The sequence below is a fragment of the Mytilus galloprovincialis genome, chromosome 9 (assembly GCF_965363235.1).
Source record: "Mytilus galloprovincialis chromosome 9, xbMytGall1.hap1.1, whole genome shotgun sequence".
NCBI lineage: Eukaryota > Metazoa > Mollusca > Bivalvia > Mytilida > Mytilidae > Mytilus > Mytilus galloprovincialis.
Window position 1 is genome coordinate 28,109,143 of NC_134846.1, and position 20,039 is coordinate 28,129,181.

A 20,039-nucleotide genomic window follows, 5' to 3' on the forward strand; every position below is an offset into this window, starting at 1 on the left:
GTTGTTGGGTTGCCGCCCCTGAATTGGTAATTTTAAGGAAATTTTGCTGTTTTTGGTTATTATCTTGAATATTATTATAGATGTAGATAAACTGTAAACAGCAATAATGTAATGCTTGGGGTATACAATGTTTTTTTATACTTTCATCATAAATTATATTATGAACAAGAGACAAACGAGACATTTCAGTGTGTCCACTCTTGTTTTTGCTTTTGAAGAAGATATGACAGAATCGAAGAACCATTTATATAAATTGAAAACCCAAAATAATCATTGATGGAAGATTTAAGCAAAAAAAAAAGCATCACTTTGTCTAGTTTCTATTGAATTATTTTTTTAGCTCACTTTTTGTAAAAGGAAATGTGAGCTTTCGCCATCTTTTGGCTTCCATTGTCACTCTGGTGTTAACTTTTTCAAATATCTTCTCTTCAACTATTGAACCAAATTCAACCAAACTTAAGCTGGATGATCCTTAGGGTATCTTGTATAAAGTTTGTGTTTATTTTCTGTTTTGTCAAAAAACATGACTGTAGTTGATTAAAACAGAACTTAATAATGATAAGGGACAAGGTGGAATGCAGTTTTTGGCTTACATCTTAAAAACTAAATCATTTAGAGCAAATCAGACCTGGGGTCAAAGTGTTCATTAGGTAAATGGTCAAGAACTGCCTTCTTCTAAAATTTCCAGACAAATCAGACAACTGATTTTTGAGTTATTGTCCCTAAATTGATAATTTCAATGAAATTTTGCAGGTTTTGGTTATTGTCTTGAATAATATTATAGATAAAGATAAACTGTAAGCTTTAAAAATGTTCAGCAAAGTAAGATCTACAAATAAGTCAAAATGTCCAAAATTGTCAATTTACCCATTTAATAAGGAGTTGTTGCCCTTTTAAGGCAATCTTACACAATTTGTTCATCATGATTGTTTACTTGAGAAGATATTCTCCAAGCAATGTCAGCTGAACTTACACTGAATGATCCTTAGGGTAATGGTATTATGTATAAAGTTTGAAAAAAAAATTATATAAAAAACCACTGATGAGCGATTTAAGCTCTTGAAAGCCTTCTTTGTTTGCACCTGTCTTAAGGTAGAAATCTGATGTACAGTAGTTGTCGTCTGTTTATGTAGTTCATACATGTTTCTCGCGTCTCATTTTTATATAGATTAGACCGTTGGTTTTCCCGTTTGAATGTTTTTATACTAGTAATTCTTGGGGCCCTTTATAGCTTGCTGTTCTGTGTTAGCCAAGGCTCTGTGTTGAAGGCTGTACCTTGACCACAATGGTTTAGTTTTATAAATTGTTATTTGGATGGAGAGTTGTTTCATTGGCACTCATACTATATCTTCCTATATCTATGTAACACATTAACAAACAACAACCACTGAACTACAGGCTCCCGACTTGGGACTATAACCCAGACGGTCCCCCAACCTGGGATACTGGTGTACCATTATAACTTAAAAATCAGTTGAAAAAGGCTTGTGACTTGGATGGAGAGTTGTCTCATTGGCACTCATACCACATCTTCCTATATCTATTCACCCATCAGATGGATACAAATAGAAATACAACACAGAGCGGACGTGGCCGGATACTTGTATATCCCAACAACACAAAACACTTAAGTACAGATCTGAGAGTACTTACAGCCACTGGCAGCTAGTTCAAAGCCGCTTACAAATAAGAAAAAAAATCATGCTGATTGCATCTACATTTAAGGCTTAAGACTTAATTGAAGCAATATTATTGTAGCATGTATAGAAAAACAACATTTTACATGTTTTAGAAGAGATATTTTTAAAAGAACTTAGTTATTGCAGGACATTATTTTAGCAATTTAAAAATCAATATCTTGTCTTTCCATAACCCAGTAGAATAAGTTTATCCTTAGAAATTTCAGGTGATAATTTTGCATTTTGAATACTTTACTGGTTCTTTTACAGCAGTGTGTTAAAATTTCTGAACAGTTGAATTTGATGAATCAAATTGCAATTTGGTCAGATTTTTTATTGAACTGTTACATGTATATTTATGATAGTGGTCTTAAGTTACTGAAATTAATTATGAAATTAAGGTGATTTAGTATGATTTTGAATGAGATAATTGTCCACCAAATGATGTTGCTTGAATGTTAACAGCTGCAGGTCTCTTTTTACCTTCAATAATGAGTGAAACTTATATCATACAGCTAGTACTAGTCTGCAATGAAAAGGCCCTTCATGACAAAATAATGTGAAAAAAATCAACAAGAAAACCGTCAACTTAATTTATTACACAACAATAAGTGAAAAATTGTGAAGAGCAATGACATACTTTTTTATATTTTTCTTTTCAGATTGATGTGTACCTGTCCAAAAGCTTGTCTGATAATTTGTTTCTGCTTCAGGTAATTGTATATAACTTTTGTAAGTTCAACATTTAAAAGATATTACATACATATTTGAATTTCATATTTTTTTAACCCTATTGACAGGATTATTAAGGTATGTTTTAAGTACAACATGATGTACATTAGTTACAAGTTACAAAGCCAAGTTGAATGCTGTCTCATTGACACAAATACCATACATAATCTATTTATATGTATCTGTTACAGGAGATAGTTATCTCACAAATCAAGTTATGCAATGTTGTAGAAGTTTAGTGCTATAATCAATCAAAGGCCAATTGTTGTTCAAATCAAAGGAAAGATTAACGAATTTAGTCTTGAGTCATTATGATGAAGTGTTGAGATGAATTATGCCCCCGCCGCCGTAGCAGAGGGGGTATTAAATTTTACCCTTGTCCCGTCTGTACTTCCGTATGTCCCAAAGTTGGTTTCCGTTCTCTAACTTTAGTTTGCCTCAACCAAATTTTATGAAACTTATACGCTATGCTTTTTACCACTAAATACAGATCAGGTTTGAATTTTGGTGGCGTCACGTCTACTGTTTTAGAGTTATGCCCCTTTACAGATGGAAAAATTGCTAGTTTTTTCTTCTGTTCTTTAACTAAAGTTTGCCTCAACTAAATGTTATGAAACTTATACACAATGCTTATTACTACAATATGCAGATCAAGTTTAAATATTGGTGCCGTCACTTTTATTGTTCTAGAGCTATGTCCTTTACAAATGGAAAAATTGCTAAAATTCAAAAATATCATTCAAGTAATTTTTTTTAATTGGAGTTATCTCCCTTTGTCCATGATAGTCTTCAACTACAATCAATTCTTTTTAAAATTTTCTTTGAGAATTGGAGTTATCTTTCTTTGTCCAGAATGGTAGTTGAATCAACTAAAACCAATGCTTAATACAATGCAATAAATTAAAGCAATCGTTACCATTGAGTGCTTACAATCACTTTGATTACCATTCTAGGGTTATGCCCCTTTACAAATGAAAAAATTGCTGTTTTTTTGTTTCTGTTCACTTAACCTTAGTTTGTCTCAACTAAATTTAATGAAATTTATATATACATGTAATGCTTAATACCACTAAACTCAGTTTAAGTTTAAATTTTGGCAGCTTCACTTTTAAAGTTCTTGAGTTATGTCCCTTTATAAAGTTATATGCTAGCACAGGCATCAAATGTGTCCCTATGGACACGTTCCCCATTTATTAATCAATGGTACATTTTAAAGTACATTTGTAGCATTCATACGGATTTAAAAAGCAGACAAACTGGTCTTAAATAAAATTTATTTATGCATCATAGATTCAAATACTGCTAATTTTTAACTACATTAAAATATTTCAGTACCCAATCAGACCAGCCCATTTGAATTACGACAAAATTGAACACTTAGCAGCAAGAGTCAAACCACAGCAGAAAAAGGTAAGTTAAAAAGAATTTGAATCTGGGTTTCTGTCCGTACATGTTCTACAAAATGAAATTCAATATTTAAAAAAAAACATTTCATGATCATGGCATAGTTATAATAGATAAAAGAATCCACGAGCTACTGCATATACTGCTTAAACACTCTTTTACTCACATTACTTCAAAATTAATATGTGTGGTTCCAGTGAAATTCATTTAAACCATAGGTAGGAAGTTTGTTTTCTTCTTTAGAATATAAAGAGAACTCATTTGAAACTAATAGTGCTAAGCACCTCTTACACTAAAAATGACCTATCAAGTTAAGTTTAGAGTAGGTAGGGAAAATAGAACTACACATTTTATTTGGCCTTAGAATCAGCATTCTGACAGACTAATTATTATTAATCATTGTTTAACGTATTGGCTAGGAGGTTATACTTATAAATTGGGTAGCTGCATATAAAATCACAAGAATTATTTAAGTAAGAAAATTATATGTTAAATGAAGTTTTACTTTATCATTTGCTCAGTTGTCCATATTAACTTTAATAAACACAGTTCCATCCAATTACCCAATTAGGAAAACAAAGAAATAATAACTGTAAGAACAACTGCAGTTCTGGAAATTTTGTTTTGAAATCAAACGTGAACATGGATTGCAAAACTACCATAGTTTTATGGTAAGAATGATTTCTGGAATGGAACATATTAATTAAAATTGAAATGTTTTTAATGATACAAACATGACTATGCTTCTCCTGTTTGAGACTGAATAATGACTATAAATTTCAATATGATTATGAATTAGGAATAAATTGATTTCAGATATCATGTTTCTTTTGATTATTAAGGAAGCTCGCTGGTATAAGATTTCAGAAAAAAATTAAAGATTTATTTTTCATCACAAATTTTATTAATTACCTTTAGTAGTTGTTACTTTATCATATGGTACAAAGATCATTCCAAAAAATCAATTCGTGTTGGCCACAGGTGACTTTTAAAATGTAGATATCATTGAAAAAGCTCGAAATTATCTCCCTTTGGTGCAAAAATGCCATTTTTTGAGCTAAAATTAAAATATCTTTTTTAACTCATCGATGACCAATATTTTTAGCTCACCTGGCCCGAAGGGCCAAGTGAGCTTTTCTCATCACTTGGCGTCCGTCGTCCGTCGTCGTCGTCGTCGTCCGTTGTCGTTAACTTTTACAAAAATCTTCTCCTCTGAAACTACTGGGCCAAATCAAACCAAACTTGGCCACAATCATCATTGGGGTATCTAGTTTAAAAAATGTGTGGCGTGACCCGGTCAACCAACCAAGATGGCCGCCACGGCTAAAAATAGAACATAGGGGTAAAATGCAGTTTTTGGCTTATAACTCAAAAACCAAAGCATTTAGAGGAAATCTGACATGGGGTAAAAATGTTTATCAGGTCAAGATCTATCTGCCCTGAAATTTTCAGATGAATCGGTCAATCGGTTGTTGGGTTGCTGCCCCTGAATTGGTAATTTTGAGGAAATTTTGCTGTTTTTGGTTATTATCTTGAATATTATTATAGATAGAGATAAACTGTAAACAGCAATAATGTTCAGCAAAGTAAGATCTACAAATAAGTCAACATGACCAAAATGGTCAGTTGACCCGTTTAGGAGTTATTGCCCTTTATAGTCAATTTTTAACCATTTTCCGTTAATTAAAGTAATCTTTTACAAAAATCTTCTCCTCTGAAACTACTGGGCCAAATTAATCCAAACTTGGCCACAATCATCTTTGGGGTATCTAGTTTAAAAAATGTGTGGCGTGACCTGGTCAACCAACCAAGATGGCCGCCACGGCTTAAAATAGAACAAAGGGGTAAAATGCAGTTTTTGGCTTATAACTCAAAAACCAAAGCATTTTGAGGAAATCTGACGGGATAAAAATGTTTATCAGGTCAAGATCTATCTGCCCTGAAATTTTCAGATGAATCAGTCAATCGGTTGTTGGGTTGCTGCCCCTGAATTGGTAATTTTGAGAAAATTTTGCTGTTTTTGGTTATTATCTTGAATATTATTATAGATAGAGATAAACTGTATACAGCAATAATGTTCAGCAAAGTAAGATCTACAAATAAGTCAACATGACCAAAATTGTCAGTTGACCCGTTTAGGAGTTATTGCCCTTTATAGTCAATTTTAACCATTTTTCATAAATTAAATTAATCTTTTACAAAAATCTTCTCCTCTGAAACTACTGGGCCAAATTAATCCAAACTTGGCCACAATCATCTTTGGGGTATCTAGTTTAAAAAATGTGTGGCGTGACCCGGTCAACCAACCAAGATGGCTGCCACCGCTAAAAATAGAACATAGGGGTAAAATGCAGTTTTTGGCTTATAACTCAAAAACCAAAGCATTTTGAGGAAATCTGACATGGGATAAAAATGTTTATCAGGTCAAGTTCTATCTGCCCTGAAATTTTCAGATGAATCGGTCAATCGGTTGTTGGGTTGCTGCCCCTGAATTGGTAATTTTGAGGAAATTTTGCTGTTTTTGGTTATTATCTTGAATATTATTATAGATAGAGATAAATTGTAAACAGCAATAATGTTCAGCAAAGTAAGATCTACAAATAAGTTAACATGACCAAAATGGTCAGTTGACCCCTTTAGGAGTTATTGCCCTTTATAGTCAATCTTTAACCATTTTTCATAAATCTAAGTAATCTTTTACAAAATCTCCACTGAAACTACTAGGCCACAATCATCTTTGGGGTATCTTGTTTGAAAAATGTGTCCGATGACCTGGCCATTCAACCAAGATGGCCGCCACGGCTAAAAATAGAACATAGGGGTAAAATGCAGTTTTTGGCTTATAACTATGAATTCAAAGCATCTAGAGCAAATCTGACAAGAAGTTAAATTGTTAATCAAGTCAATATCTATCTGCCCTGAATTTTTCAGATGAATTGGACAACTGGTTGTTGGGTTGCGGCCCTCCAATTGGTAATTTTTAAAGAAATTTTGCCGTTTTTGGTTATCTTGAATACTATTATAGATAGCGATAAACTGTAAACAGCAATAATGTTCAGCAAAGTAAGATCTACAAATAAGTCAACATGACCTAAATGGTCAATTGACCCCTTAAGGAGTTATTGCCCTTTATAGTCAATTTTTAACAATTTTCATTAATTTGGTAAATATATGTAAATTTTTACCAAATATAGTTCTCTGTTACTAATGGGCAAAGTTCATTATAGATATAATTGTAAGAAGCAAAATCGTTCAGTAAAGTAAGAACTTCAAAACACATCACCATCACCAAAATACAATTTTGTCATGAATCCATTTGTGTCCTTTGTTTAATATGCACATAGACCAAGGTGAGCGACACAGGCTCTTTAGAGCCTCTAGTTTATTGTTGTTTTTGAACAAGCTGTACATAAACTAAATAATTGTAAAATTTAAGAGATTTATGTAATTTTGTTCTTTTTTTATTTCGATATTACTGCTTTTTCTCCTATTAGTTCAACAGAAAAAAAGGCATATTGTGAGCGTAAATGAAGGGTGACCCCATTTTTTTATTTCATTTCTCTATTTTAAAGTATAAGATAAAGTTCATTTATAGAAAAATTTATCGAAATCCTATATTAAATATTTTTTTTTATTTAAACCTGCGAGCCCCCTTAAATGGCATTAAATTTTTGTATTTAATATTTTATACTTATGAAAGTGTTTTAACATAACTGATTTTACCAGTTATATTTGCTATTAAACTATTTCATGACTTGTGATAAAGGATATAAGTTTTTGTTGTTGATTAAACACGGGGAACACTTGTACATCTGAGTATTGTTTACCATAAGGTAAAAGCCTTTTCGTGCACTTTCAGGCTGTAATGTTTTAAGCTATTCAGTATAACCATGTATTTTCAAATTTCGATATTTTTAGGTTCAATGCAAACTTGTCCAATGAATGTATATGTACTGATGAACTATTTCTATGTTCCTGGAACTGTTATTTTTAAGGTGGAATTTGACTTAGCTGTCAATACTTCGAGTAACTACTATGCAAAAAGTAAAGGTGAACAAATTGCCCTCAATGTGGATGGACCATCAAGGGGGGACCAAGGAGGGTTTTATAGAAGGTAAGAGAGAAGTTTCCTATTGTATAACTCAACCTTCACAATTGTCTAAGTAATTTGTCAACATTTACAATCACTATTATTCTAGTCTCTATTTTATAACATTACAGAATTTTTTGAGAAACTTGAACATTTTGTATGAACCTCAGTGATTCTTATGAGATATTTCACCTATTTCAGTTAATGCAAATATTGAGAGTTAGTTAAAAGATTTTAGGTCTAGCATTTATTCAGCTTTTTTTAACAGTTCACAGCATTTTCTTATTACACACAAGTTACAGCTATAGAGAAAGGCCTTTATATTTCAGTGATAAGATGGACAAGCAGATTCTTACCTCAGCTCCTTGTTCAGGTGATATAGGAAGATATGGTGTTGGTGTATTTAAAGATGGTAAGAACATAAAGAACACATTTCAAATTAGCAAATGAGAGGACAAATCTTGTGGCCTATTATTATCATCCAAATTCTTTAAGCTTCTTAAGAAAGTTCTTCAAAAAAGTGGAATATTTGCACGGCCTTGATGACACAATATGTCTGTTATGTCATACATTCACAATGGATTTCAGACTTTTTAGCAAAAAATGGGTTGATTTCAGAAACTTTTGGATAGTATGAGATGGCACAAGGGTTGCACATATTTTTATTGTCATTGGCATTTGCATTGAATAGAAAAAGAAATAGAGCACAAAAAGCAATTACTGTGTTACTATCTTTTGGGTGAAGGTTGTTGTCCATGGTATTTCTAGGCATTTATAGTTCCAATGTTCACAATTTTGCTAAATTCTCTGTCATTCTTTGGTTGTATAAGTTTTTAGTTCCCTACCGACAAACCGATTAATTTCAAATTTTGTTCTAATGCAATAAGTTTTTAACCGGTAGGAGAATATATACATTTTGTATTTCTTCTCCCAGAATGCTTTGCCTTTGATGCAAAAAACTATATAAGGTAAAGAAAAACTGTCAACTGCAAAAATCTTGTGAAGACAAATACAAATGGGTAAAAAATCCACCAGCCCAACGCCCGGGACTACAGCATTTAGGCCTTGGGCAACCAAAACTTGTAACCCAATATGCCCGACGGACTAGTAATAAAAAATTCTTGGTGTTTCTAAAAGAGAAAGGGAAAAATCCCCTCATCACTATTCTATCTTAGTCAATCAGAATTGACTACGTTATCCGGGATTCCCAGAATTTGAACTGATTTTGTACAAGTTTGAAATAGAACAAGTAACTTGGGGTGGATCCCGTACTTTCAATATCCATGTGTCCGTACAGGGGATATTGTACATTGCTTATACAACCTGATTGTACCTCCTTCTAAATAATTTATTGCAATATAAATGTAAATCCCTTTTGACAGAAGAAACCTGACTTTTGTCAGATATAAATTTGTAACATGTGCACATGTTATGGACGCCAATTTGTTTTTGTTTACATACTGTGAAGAAGCCTGCAGAACCATGACCTTAACATTAACAGTCTGCAGAAAACTTAAACTTGATGCAATAATATTTCATCAATCATGATTATCTTCATTGATATTCAAATGAATTTGATTTTTAAAGAAATAAAATTTATAACAAATACGATCTCAGTTTAGAGATTGTGCTCAGGTTGTAATCTATTTATAGCCCACAATTAGCTTACCTGTGATAAATGTAAATATGGACATGACTGTACTACTTTTATAAAACATTTATAAAAGGCAAAAACTATGGATGGTGATATTTATTCACATAAATATTTGAGGTCAATTGATTTATTTTAATGAATAGAATTTTAAAACTTAAAACAAATATCAGCTCAGCATTACATGTTAACCAGCTGATAATTCTTTTACACAAACGTGATGATTTATTTGATAAACACCATTCCAATCCTTTTATATACCCATGTATAGCAATGGTCAAAACTTGTACCATCTCGGGATTTGGTCAACTCATTAATACAGAATATTCACTGAATATTCAATTATAGATTAATTGAATATATCTGCTAATGGAATATTTTTTGCTGACATAAGTTTTGGGTATCCAATTTGCAAAAATCTATAAAAATTGTTAAGTTTATAGAATTCATTGTTATTGCAGCAAACTCTGAATTTGTAAGGCATACTAGGGCTAGCAGGTCAGTTTTGTTGGGCTAGTAGTTCTTCCAACAGGGCTAGTAAAATCCTGCTACCAATTAGCATGGGCTAGTGAGCTATAACAAAATTTCTTAACCCCTGTCTTACAGGAGTTATTGCCCTAAAACAAATGATTCCCAAAATAGCTTATTTCTACCTATATTTTCATGCTAAATGCATTATGGACTTTTTACAGGTGGCGAACTGTAGACATTGATAGATATGTTCTTTTTCAGGTGAGCTACATTTATCACCCCTCCATGCTGTAGTGCAAATGAGGCCATCTTTCAACTACTTAGACAAAGCAGATGACAAAATCAAAACAGAAGCTGCTGCAAGGGAGGCAGAAGGTATTGTTTAGTTAAACTTCTAGTATTTTCAGAGAAGTTTATGGAAGTATGAATACCAAGATGGCAATAAAAACAATTCATATTGTCACAGAAAGACAAAAAAAAAAATGGCTAAAAGAGAAAAAAAAACAGTTAAACAAACATCATGGCTATAACAAATAGTTAAACAACAGTCCTAAAGACCATTTTTGGTGGTCACAGAAAGACAACATCATTGCATAAATGAATAGTTAAACAGTAGTCCACAAAACACTTGACAGAAATGAAATATGAAATAACAATTTTTAACAATTTCATTGTTTGAGAAATGTATTTTGAAATTGACCTCATGTTAATAAGTTTTCCTGTAAGCTTCTTTAGTGACAAATGCTCAAGTTATTATATATACAATTGCCTATTTAAAACACTGAAACATCATGCATTTTAATATGAATGTGGTTACATTATACATACATTTGCATATTTGGTAGCATAAGAAAATTTGGTCTTAAAACATTAAATGTAATCACATGACACAAAATATAACAATTTTAGGAGATATGTCTCAGGACGAAGAAGATGAAGCTAAGCCTGTAACAATGAAGTTTGCTCGGCAAGAGACAGAGGAGGCCAAAGCAAGGAGAATGAGATCTTATGGATATCTACAGAAAAAAAGAAATGAGGAATCATGGATTCATGTAGAATATCATGGTGTAAATGTGGGTACAACACAAATTCACCTTATATAGTATTGAAAAGGGGGAGTTAAGAAGCAGTTATATTTAAGTTTGCTTGAAAAAGCTTTTTCTCTAAATTCAAATTTTAGAACCTTTTGAAATTAAAATAGAATTGAATTGTAAGTTGCCTGATTCATTTTTCAATTACATGTATGCAACAGAATGGAATTTTGACATTCAAGTTTCGTTAAGTTTTGAAGGTATTGTGAAAGAAATACATTTGCATGAAAGTAAAAAGAAATGAAAAAGGAAATGCCAACAGATATTTGTTGTGTCTGATTACAGCATCTTCTCTCTTGCAGTCTGATTTAGCAGAAACAGAAAGGTCACAGTTGCATGCCAGCAAGGAGGAAGAGGTTTCTGAGTTCTGTGTAAAACCAGATGAGTATTTGAAGATGCTGATGCCACCCTCAAGTGAAACTGAGAGGTAAACTGAGTTAATACCACTGGGTGATAATGGAGTTTCATTTCATATGAATTCCTTCCTGCTGCACATTAATATACAATATATGTACACTGTCAGAAAATACTTAATTTATTATACCCTAAGCTTTTTGGGGGGAGAAAAGGGTAGATATAAAAGAAATGTATCTGTCCATATGCTTTCAGGGTTCATCAACAGCTATTTATATTATCCATCCTTGATTATAAGCACCATCCTTGAAATAGTGGGTTTTTTTTCAAGTAAATTTCTGTCCCTTTCCGGTGCCAGTTTAAATTCTTGTCCCTGATCCCAGTTGTCCCTCTGTGCAGAACTTACCTGTTTAGAATATACATGAACTATTTGACATTAGGGAAACAACCATCAATCAATCAAACACACCATAAAGAATCAAGGGAGGCACATCAGGTACAGAAGACCAGAACATAGCTACAAAACAATACTACATTATACTGTTATGAACATTTCAGTGAGAAACCAGCCATGCCAAGTAATGTGTTGTCTCTAATACAGTTACGTACAATGCCACTTGCAGACCAAGTTAAAACATTACTCACAAATGGTAAGTATACTTGTTTTGTTACATTACGTTGCATATTATTAGATAATCTAGAAAAACATAAGTAAAATCAAATATGAATATTTAAACAAGTTTGTACTGTCTAAATTGTTTAGTTTCTGTACAGCTTTGGACATTTAATTTGTGGAAGTGAAACATAGTAATTCTTCATTCTGTCGTTTTCATTTTCTTTTTCATTTTTGTTTTCAATTTTCATTCAACATTAAGGTTCAGCATGTGGTTAAACATTTTGTAGAATCAATATTTTTCCAACCTGCATTGCATTTTATGAAAATTTTGGACAGAGGCTACAATATTAAGATTCAAATTTAGGAAACATTTTTCTTCTTCGTTTTTATGCCCCGTTTGTGGGCATTATGTTTTCTCGTCTGTGCATCCACTCGTCTGTTCGTTCATTTATCTGTCCGTTCATTTGTTTGTCTGTCTGTTCTGCTTCAGGTTAAAGATTTTGGTCAAGGTAGTTTTTGATGAAGTTGAAGTCCATTCAACTTGAAACTCAATACACATGTTCCCTATTATATAATCTTTCAAATTTTAATGCCAAAATTACAGTTTTTATCCCAATTTCACGGTCCACTGAACATGGAAAATAATAGTGCAGATGTGGCATCCATTCCATGTACTATGGACACATTCTTGTTTTCCATATTTTACTGGTAAATAAACTTAGATTCTTAAAATCATATTTCCTCAATCCACTAACCATATATAGAATAAATGAATCCACATTACCCATATATAGAATAAATGAATTCACATTACCCATACATTATTTTATTTTACAGCCAAAGTAATAACTTTTAGTCAGTTGATAACATTACTTCCTCAGGGAACAGATCCTGGTGCTGCCTTACGATCACTCCATCAAGTAGCCGTACTAGTACAAGGTTGTTGGGTGGTCAAGAGGTGAGTACAACTTCAGATTACAATTTTTGATGCATTTCATTATTACAACCCAAGCAAATAAAGTGCAAAGTAAGCTAAATTGCTAATTTAAAAGCGATTAAATTTTCGAATACTTTGCCTAAATAAAGTGCATATCATCCTGCCATAGCAAAGGTGGCATTAAGTTTTACCCTTGTCCATCAGTACATCCTGAAAAAGGTTTCTATAAAGTTTGTTTACCTCAACCAAATGTTATGTACTTATACACAATGCTTATTACCACAGAACACACAGCTCAAGTATAATATTTGATTTCGTCAATTTTAACTTTTAAGATTTTAAGTTCCTTTAAAAATGGAATAATTTATGATTTTTTCATTTCCATTCTCTCACTCAAGTTTGCCTCAACCAAATGTTTGAAACATATACACAATGCTTATTACTTCAAAACACGGGTCAAGTTTGAATTTCACTTAAGTCAATTTTAACATTCTAGAGTTATGCCCCTTTTCTAATGGAAAAATTGCTGATTTTTCTGGTTTCCATTCTCTAACTTAGGTTTGCCTCAACCAGATGTTATGACACTAGCCGACCATGTAAGAGCTGTCAAGGTTGTTAAAAAATTCCATCGTCATTATGAAACTTATACACAATGCTTTTAACCACAAAACACAGATCTAGTAGGAATTTTGTAGCATTGCTTTTACAGTTCTTGAGTTATGTCCCTTTATAATGTAATATGCAAGTGGGGGCATCATCTGTGGCCCATGGACACATTCCCTATTTATTTTGTAATATATTAAAAAGGTAAGGGTCATAGAGCTATTTTCTAAAGCTAATAGTAACACAAAATTGACATATTTTTAACAATAGATTATACATGAAAAAAAAACCACTTGTCTGTGAATAGAATATAATTCAAAGAAAACCTAGAATAGAACTTTACATAAGATATGAGAAGATAGGACTTTTCATGTGCTTATAGAAAATATAAATAAAAATTGGGGTCACAGGTTCTGTTTTCTTGCTAAAAAACAAAATAGGGAAATTTACAGAGCATTTATAAAATCAAATTATCTTGAATTATCTCCCATGATACTAATCTTCAAAACCATGAAATAGCATCTAAAGAAAAAAATCAGTTCTGTATTTTAAGGATAAATGAACTCACTTTTCAACTCAACATTACACTTTCACACTGATAGCAGCAATTGCAGGGCAAAACACAGGGTTCCACAGAACTCTTTAGGATTTTAATTATATTTGGAACTATATTTGTTTAAGTGTAAATTCTATGTAGGGGGACAGAGAATAAGTTTGAGTGAAAGATATACAAACCAACAAAACTCATTGTTTATCAATTTGATCTGATAAGTGGAAGACTAATCACACAACCATGTCTTTATGTACTACTTCAATAGATCATTTACAGATATATTTGACTTTTAATATATTACAGTGAAATTCTGTACCCAAAGGAAGCCTGTAGTCCACATAGTGGTGTTTCTGGAGAACATCTGAGTAAGGGAAGAGATTATGTGGTAGGTTTTTTATTTTTGTTAAATAAAAAGCATATTTTACAATCACTTGTAACCAACTGCACCGACTCGTGTAATAATTTTGAAAGTAACCCCAAGATTTAATTGAGTTGTAGTCACCTGACCTTCTCTGAACATATTATTTCGACTTAATGAATTTAAATACCTTCATGCACTGTAATGAATCTTCAAGAAAAAGAAATAGCATCTAAAGAAAAAGTTTGAGGTTTGTTTTTTGTCATTCTGTATGTTTTGGCTCTTAATAAAAAAAATTGATAAAAGATAGGTACAACTGTGCAGTACAAAAATGATCAGCAATACAAAATCAACTAAAATAGCAGCAATGGTGGAAATGTAAACTATTTGTATAAAGCTTTATATTTCAGAAAATAGAAGACCTAGATGCTGACCTTGACCTCATTTTCATAGTTCATTGGTCAATATTAATTTTTTGTGTTTTGGTCTGTTTTTCATTTACCATAAGCAAAAGATTGACTATTCTTGGTGTATAGGTTAATTGTAAGGTGTACATGTCTGTTTGATAGGATTTATCTGATCTTGACCTCATTGTCATGAATCATTAAAAAAAAGTCTGGTTTATGTGATACTTGCAGTAAAACTGCAAATCTTTAAGACTTTCAAGAAAAGATCTATGGTCAGAAAAGCAGGTAACATTTTAGCATGTGAACTTTTGTTTAAATTTCAGATCCCTTTTGCCTGATTGGTGCCGAATTCACTCATTTGCCTTAATTTTTATGCCCAAGCAGTAGATTTCACATTCATGTTTGTTTCTTTGTTTATACTTTCAAATTTTCATAACCTTATTTGTTTAAATTAACGACTTCTCCGTGAAATTTGGATGTTTATCATTAGTTACATTCCATAATAACACACACAAAATTTCGATGTACAAGTATTTTGAGCTGGCCATTTGTTACTGTATTGTATGCCTTAAACTAAACTTATATTGCTGAATATTCTCACATTTTTGTTTGCAATCATCCTTGAAATTGCATATTGCATCAAATCTGTTAGGTGTAATACCACCATTGATTTTACACTATTAGTCTTTGTTAAATTTGTACTTTCAAAAAATTGTGCAGAATTTACTTTTATTCAAATAAAAAAATTCTTGTCATAAGTAAAGTTTTATCCTGTCCAGTGCTATAAACAAAATTTCACTGAACATTTCATTGCATATAAGAAAATAACCATCACTGGCAATTAACCAATCAAATGTTCACCTCTGTTTAACCTGTGTAGAAGCTAAAGTAACCATGTAACCTTAAGTTTTCCCAAATATTCTATAAAAACACCAAATGAAAAGATAATGGTGCTTTGAAACACCCAAGATATATGTCTATTTATATCTAGAAACTTTTTACTGCAATGAAATGTGGGAATAATTTTTGTCGAGCCTGCAACTTTTGTTGCAGAAAGCTCGACATAGGGATAGTGATCCGGCGGCGGCTACAGCGGCGGCGTTAGCTAACTTCTTAAAAGCTTTATATTTTAGAAGGTGGAAGACCTGGATGCTTCATACTTTGTATATAGATGCCTCATGTTACGAAGTTTCCGTCAGTCACATGTCCAATGTCCTTAACCTCATTTTCATGGTTCAGTGACCACTTGAAAAAAAAGTTCAAATTTTTTGTAATGTTGAATTCTCTCTTATTATAAGTAATAGGATAACTATATTTGATATGTGCGTACCTTGCAAGGTCCTCATGTCTGTCAGACAGTTTTCACTTAACCTCGACCTCATTTCATGGATCAGTGAACAAGGTTAAGTTTTGGTGGTCAAGTCCATATCTCAGATACTATAAGCAATAGGGCTAGTATATTCAGTGTATGGAAGGACTGTAAGGTTGGCAGGTGTCATCTGACCTTGACCTCATTTTCATGGTTCAGTGGTTATAGTTAAATTTTTGCGTTTTGGTCTGTTTTTCTCATACTATATGCAATAGGTCTACTATATTTGTTGTATGGAACGATTGTAAGGTGTACATTTCTAGCGGGCAGATGTCATGTGACCTTGACCTCATTTTCATGGTTCAGTGGTCAAAGTTAAGTTTTTGAGTTTTGGTCTTTTTATCTAATACTATATGCCATAGGTCAACTATATTTGTTGTATGGAACGATTGTAAGGTGTACATGTCTAGCGGGCAGATGTCATGTGACCTTGACCTCATTTTCATGGTTCAGTGGTCAAAGTTAAGTTTTTGAGTTTTGGTCTTTTTATCTAATACTATATGCCATAGGTCAACTATATTTGGTGTCAGGAAATATTTTATGATCTTTATGTCAGTCGCACACTTTTTATTTGACCGTGACCTCATTTTCACGGTTCATTGCACAGTGTTAAGTTTTGTGTTTTGCTCTATTTTTCTTAAACTATAAGTAATCGGTCAACTATATATGTTGTATAGAAGCATTGTTAGCTGTACATGTCTGCCTGGCATGGTTCATCTGACCTTGACCTCATTTTCAAGGTTCATTGGTCTATGTTTAGTTATCTTGGTCAATGTTAAGTTTATGTGACAGTTGTTATAAAGCTTAGCTTTATACTTAGGACTATCAACATAATATCAATGATTAGTATAGAAGGCGAGACATTTCAGCGTGTGCACTCTTGTTATGATTTGGTGGTATTACACCTGTATACTTAAAATTGATAACATCAGCCAATTTTATATTTTATATATGGCATTAAATAAAGGTAGTTGAGTACTCTTTAGTCTGGATTATTAATCTGCTTGCTAGCCAGTGAATATCAATTCAGAAAAACTATGGTCAATTTAGTGAATCTAAATTCAGGAAAAACTGGTATGAAGATAGGCGGACATCCGGGTACAAAGATGTAAAAAATCATTGTCAGAGATACTTTGTTTTGTCTGAGAGTTATAAATGTATGATTTATTTTACAGATGTGGAGATTTACTCAGTCAAGAGTGGTTACAAGAAAAGATATAGCATCTGTAGTCAAGGTAAAATATATAAATTTCAAAATTACTGATAATGAATATAAAAATAAGACATATCTTAACAGTTAAGTTTTTAAAGAAGAAAATTGCCAAAGAAAAAGAGTTTAGGGATAATTTTTAAGCAAACATTTAGGTCTGAAATTTTTCTCCACATCAATGTTATTAAATGAATACTGTAAATTCAAAAATTATTAATGTATGCTTTCATTATTGGGAAACCTTGTCATCTGAAAAAATGTTAAAACTAATTAATGCTGTAAATTTTTATTATTCCTGACCTGATGCATGATTTGGTAATAATAAAAAAAAACAACGTAATAATTTCTGAATATTAACTAATCTCTGAATTTGAAAAAAAAGGTATTAATCATACTGTAATGAATGAAACAAAACAAAAACTGATAATTTGTGCATTTAATTATTAATGTTTGGTTATTAGTAGGAGGGAGCGGGGAAGGGGGGGGGGGGGGTAGATTCTTTGTCCATTCTTAATTATATCTTCCCAAATTGTTAGTAGTAATTTTAGTAACTTATATATTACCATTTTGTAATAAGTTGCCAGCAGAAGATGTAAAGGACATACTTGAACAGATGTCGCGTATCAGAGCCAATTGTGGATGGGAATTCTTGTTCCAGTATGATCATGATTTTGTTTCAAGGTTAGACTCTTCTTTATTGCAACAAAACTAATAATGCTTTCCTTCTGGAGAGGGGAGCTTTTCAGACAAGTTGACATGTTGTTTTTTTTTGCAAGAATCTGTCCCCTTTATTCAATTTAATTATTTAGATTTCAGTATTTGAAATAGCATGCAATTTTTCATTCACATGGACAATTGAAAGCTTGTAATTATTTTTGTTGAATTGTGGTCATAGCCTTAGAAGGTCTTAGAACAAAAATTGCACTATCACATAACAATATCAAACTTAATCATTTTGAAGAAAAAATGTGCATATTCTCAGTATTTAAATTAAAGATTTATAGAAGGTATAACAAGAGAATATCATATGACTTTTTCAATATCACATTCGTATCAACCCAAGACACCAATATAATCCCAAGAGCTGTACTTTAGGGATTATAATGATTGAGGGTTGGTATGTTATGTGATATTTAGGAATCCATATTATATACACTTTATTAGATATATCTCAGGACTCAGGTAGATGGTTTTTTTTTTAAACTGACCCCCACGTTACACAGATTGGGGGTTTTGATAAAGCTTTGCAACTTTGACTGATACCGATATTGTTGACCATATTACACATATAATTTATCTGTATATAGACTTTTTTTACTATTTAGTATATAATATACAAGATAATTGTTTATGCCTCAGTTTTTACATCAGTATAACATCTTTCAAACATAAACGGTATTGTTTTCTCTTAGATATGTCTCAACTTTGATGGAGGAGGTCTACTGGGTTGTGTCTGTCCATTTTCTTTTCTATCAGTCCTTTGAAAATTTGTCTCACTTTTTCCAGAATCAGACCAATACCTGATCTTTCATCTTGTTTCCTTTACATCACAAATTAAATAAAACTACTTAAAATTAAGGCAATATTGAAACATGTTCTGCTCACATAAACAGTTTTATATTAGTTTTATATACAACTCTTTGCAACATTTTGAATAGAATTCCTAGATTTGGTATATTTTGCCCCACCTACGATAGTAGAGGGGCATTATGTTTTCTGGTCTGTGGCTCCGTTCGTTCGTTCGTTCGTTCATCCGTCCGTTCGTTTGTTCGTTCGTCCCGCTTCAGGTTAAAGTTTTTGGTCAAGGTAGTTTATGATGAAGCTGAAGTCCAATCAACTTGAAACTTAGTACACTTGTTGCTTATGATATGATCTTTCTAATTTTAAAGCCAAATTAGACTTTTGACCCCAATTTCACGGTCCATTGAACATAGAAAATGAAAGTGGGAGTTTCAGTTTAAAGTTTTTGGTCAAGGTAGTTTTTGATGAAGCTGAAGTCCTATCAACTTGAAACTTAGTACACTTGTTGCTTATGATATGATCTTTCTAATTTTAGTGCCAAATTAAAGTTTTGACCCTAATTTCACGGTCCACTTAACATAAAAAATAAAAGTGGGAGTTTCAGGTTAAAGTTTTTGGTCAAGATAGTTTTTGATGAAATTTGAAACTTAGTACACTTGTTCCCTATAGTATAATCTTTCTAATTTTAATGCCAAATTAGATTTTTACCCTATTTCACGGTCCATGGAACATGGAAAATGATTGAGTGGGGCATCCGTGTACTTTGGACACATGCTTATTTATTGGTTATTTTTCAGGAATCCTGAAATAGTACACAGACAAAAAGCCTTCTGGGATTCAAAGTATCAGATTTTATGCAAACAGTTGAAAATTCCAAAGGAACATGAAAAGAAGTTTAAAGATAAAGGTAACAGTTATGTAATGAAAAAATAATGCTGCCAACTGAATCCTTCTTGTAAACAAGAAAAAAAAACAAGTTCTAAACAAAAGATA

At 32.2% G+C, this 20,039-nt stretch overlaps 1 protein-coding gene across 2 annotated transcripts in view; it reads left to right on the plus strand.

The window, feature by feature from the left end:
* LOC143044733 (DNA-directed RNA polymerase III subunit RPC5-like) overlaps positions 1-20,039 on the plus strand; it is a 36,025-nt gene that overhangs the window by 8,212 nt on the left and 7,774 nt on the right. For both annotated transcript variants that reach the window (XM_076216842.1, XM_076216841.1), the window contains exons 2-14: positions 2,342-2,392; positions 3,744-3,821; positions 7,811-7,929; positions 8,235-8,317; positions 10,289-10,402; positions 10,937-11,100; positions 11,421-11,545; positions 12,031-12,122; positions 12,926-13,046; positions 14,485-14,566; positions 17,491-17,550; positions 18,103-18,206; positions 19,844-19,953. In XM_076216842.1, coding sequence (XP_076072957.1) covers positions 2,342-2,392; positions 3,744-3,821; positions 7,811-7,929; positions 8,235-8,317; positions 10,289-10,402; positions 10,937-11,100; positions 11,421-11,545; positions 12,031-12,122; positions 12,926-13,046; positions 14,485-14,566; positions 17,491-17,550; positions 18,103-18,206; positions 19,844-19,953 — 1,303 coding nt within the window. The remainder of the gene's footprint in view (positions 1-2,341; positions 2,393-3,743; positions 3,822-7,810; positions 7,930-8,234; positions 8,318-10,288; positions 10,403-10,936; positions 11,101-11,420; positions 11,546-12,030; positions 12,123-12,925; positions 13,047-14,484; positions 14,567-17,490; positions 17,551-18,102; positions 18,207-19,843; positions 19,954-20,039) is intronic.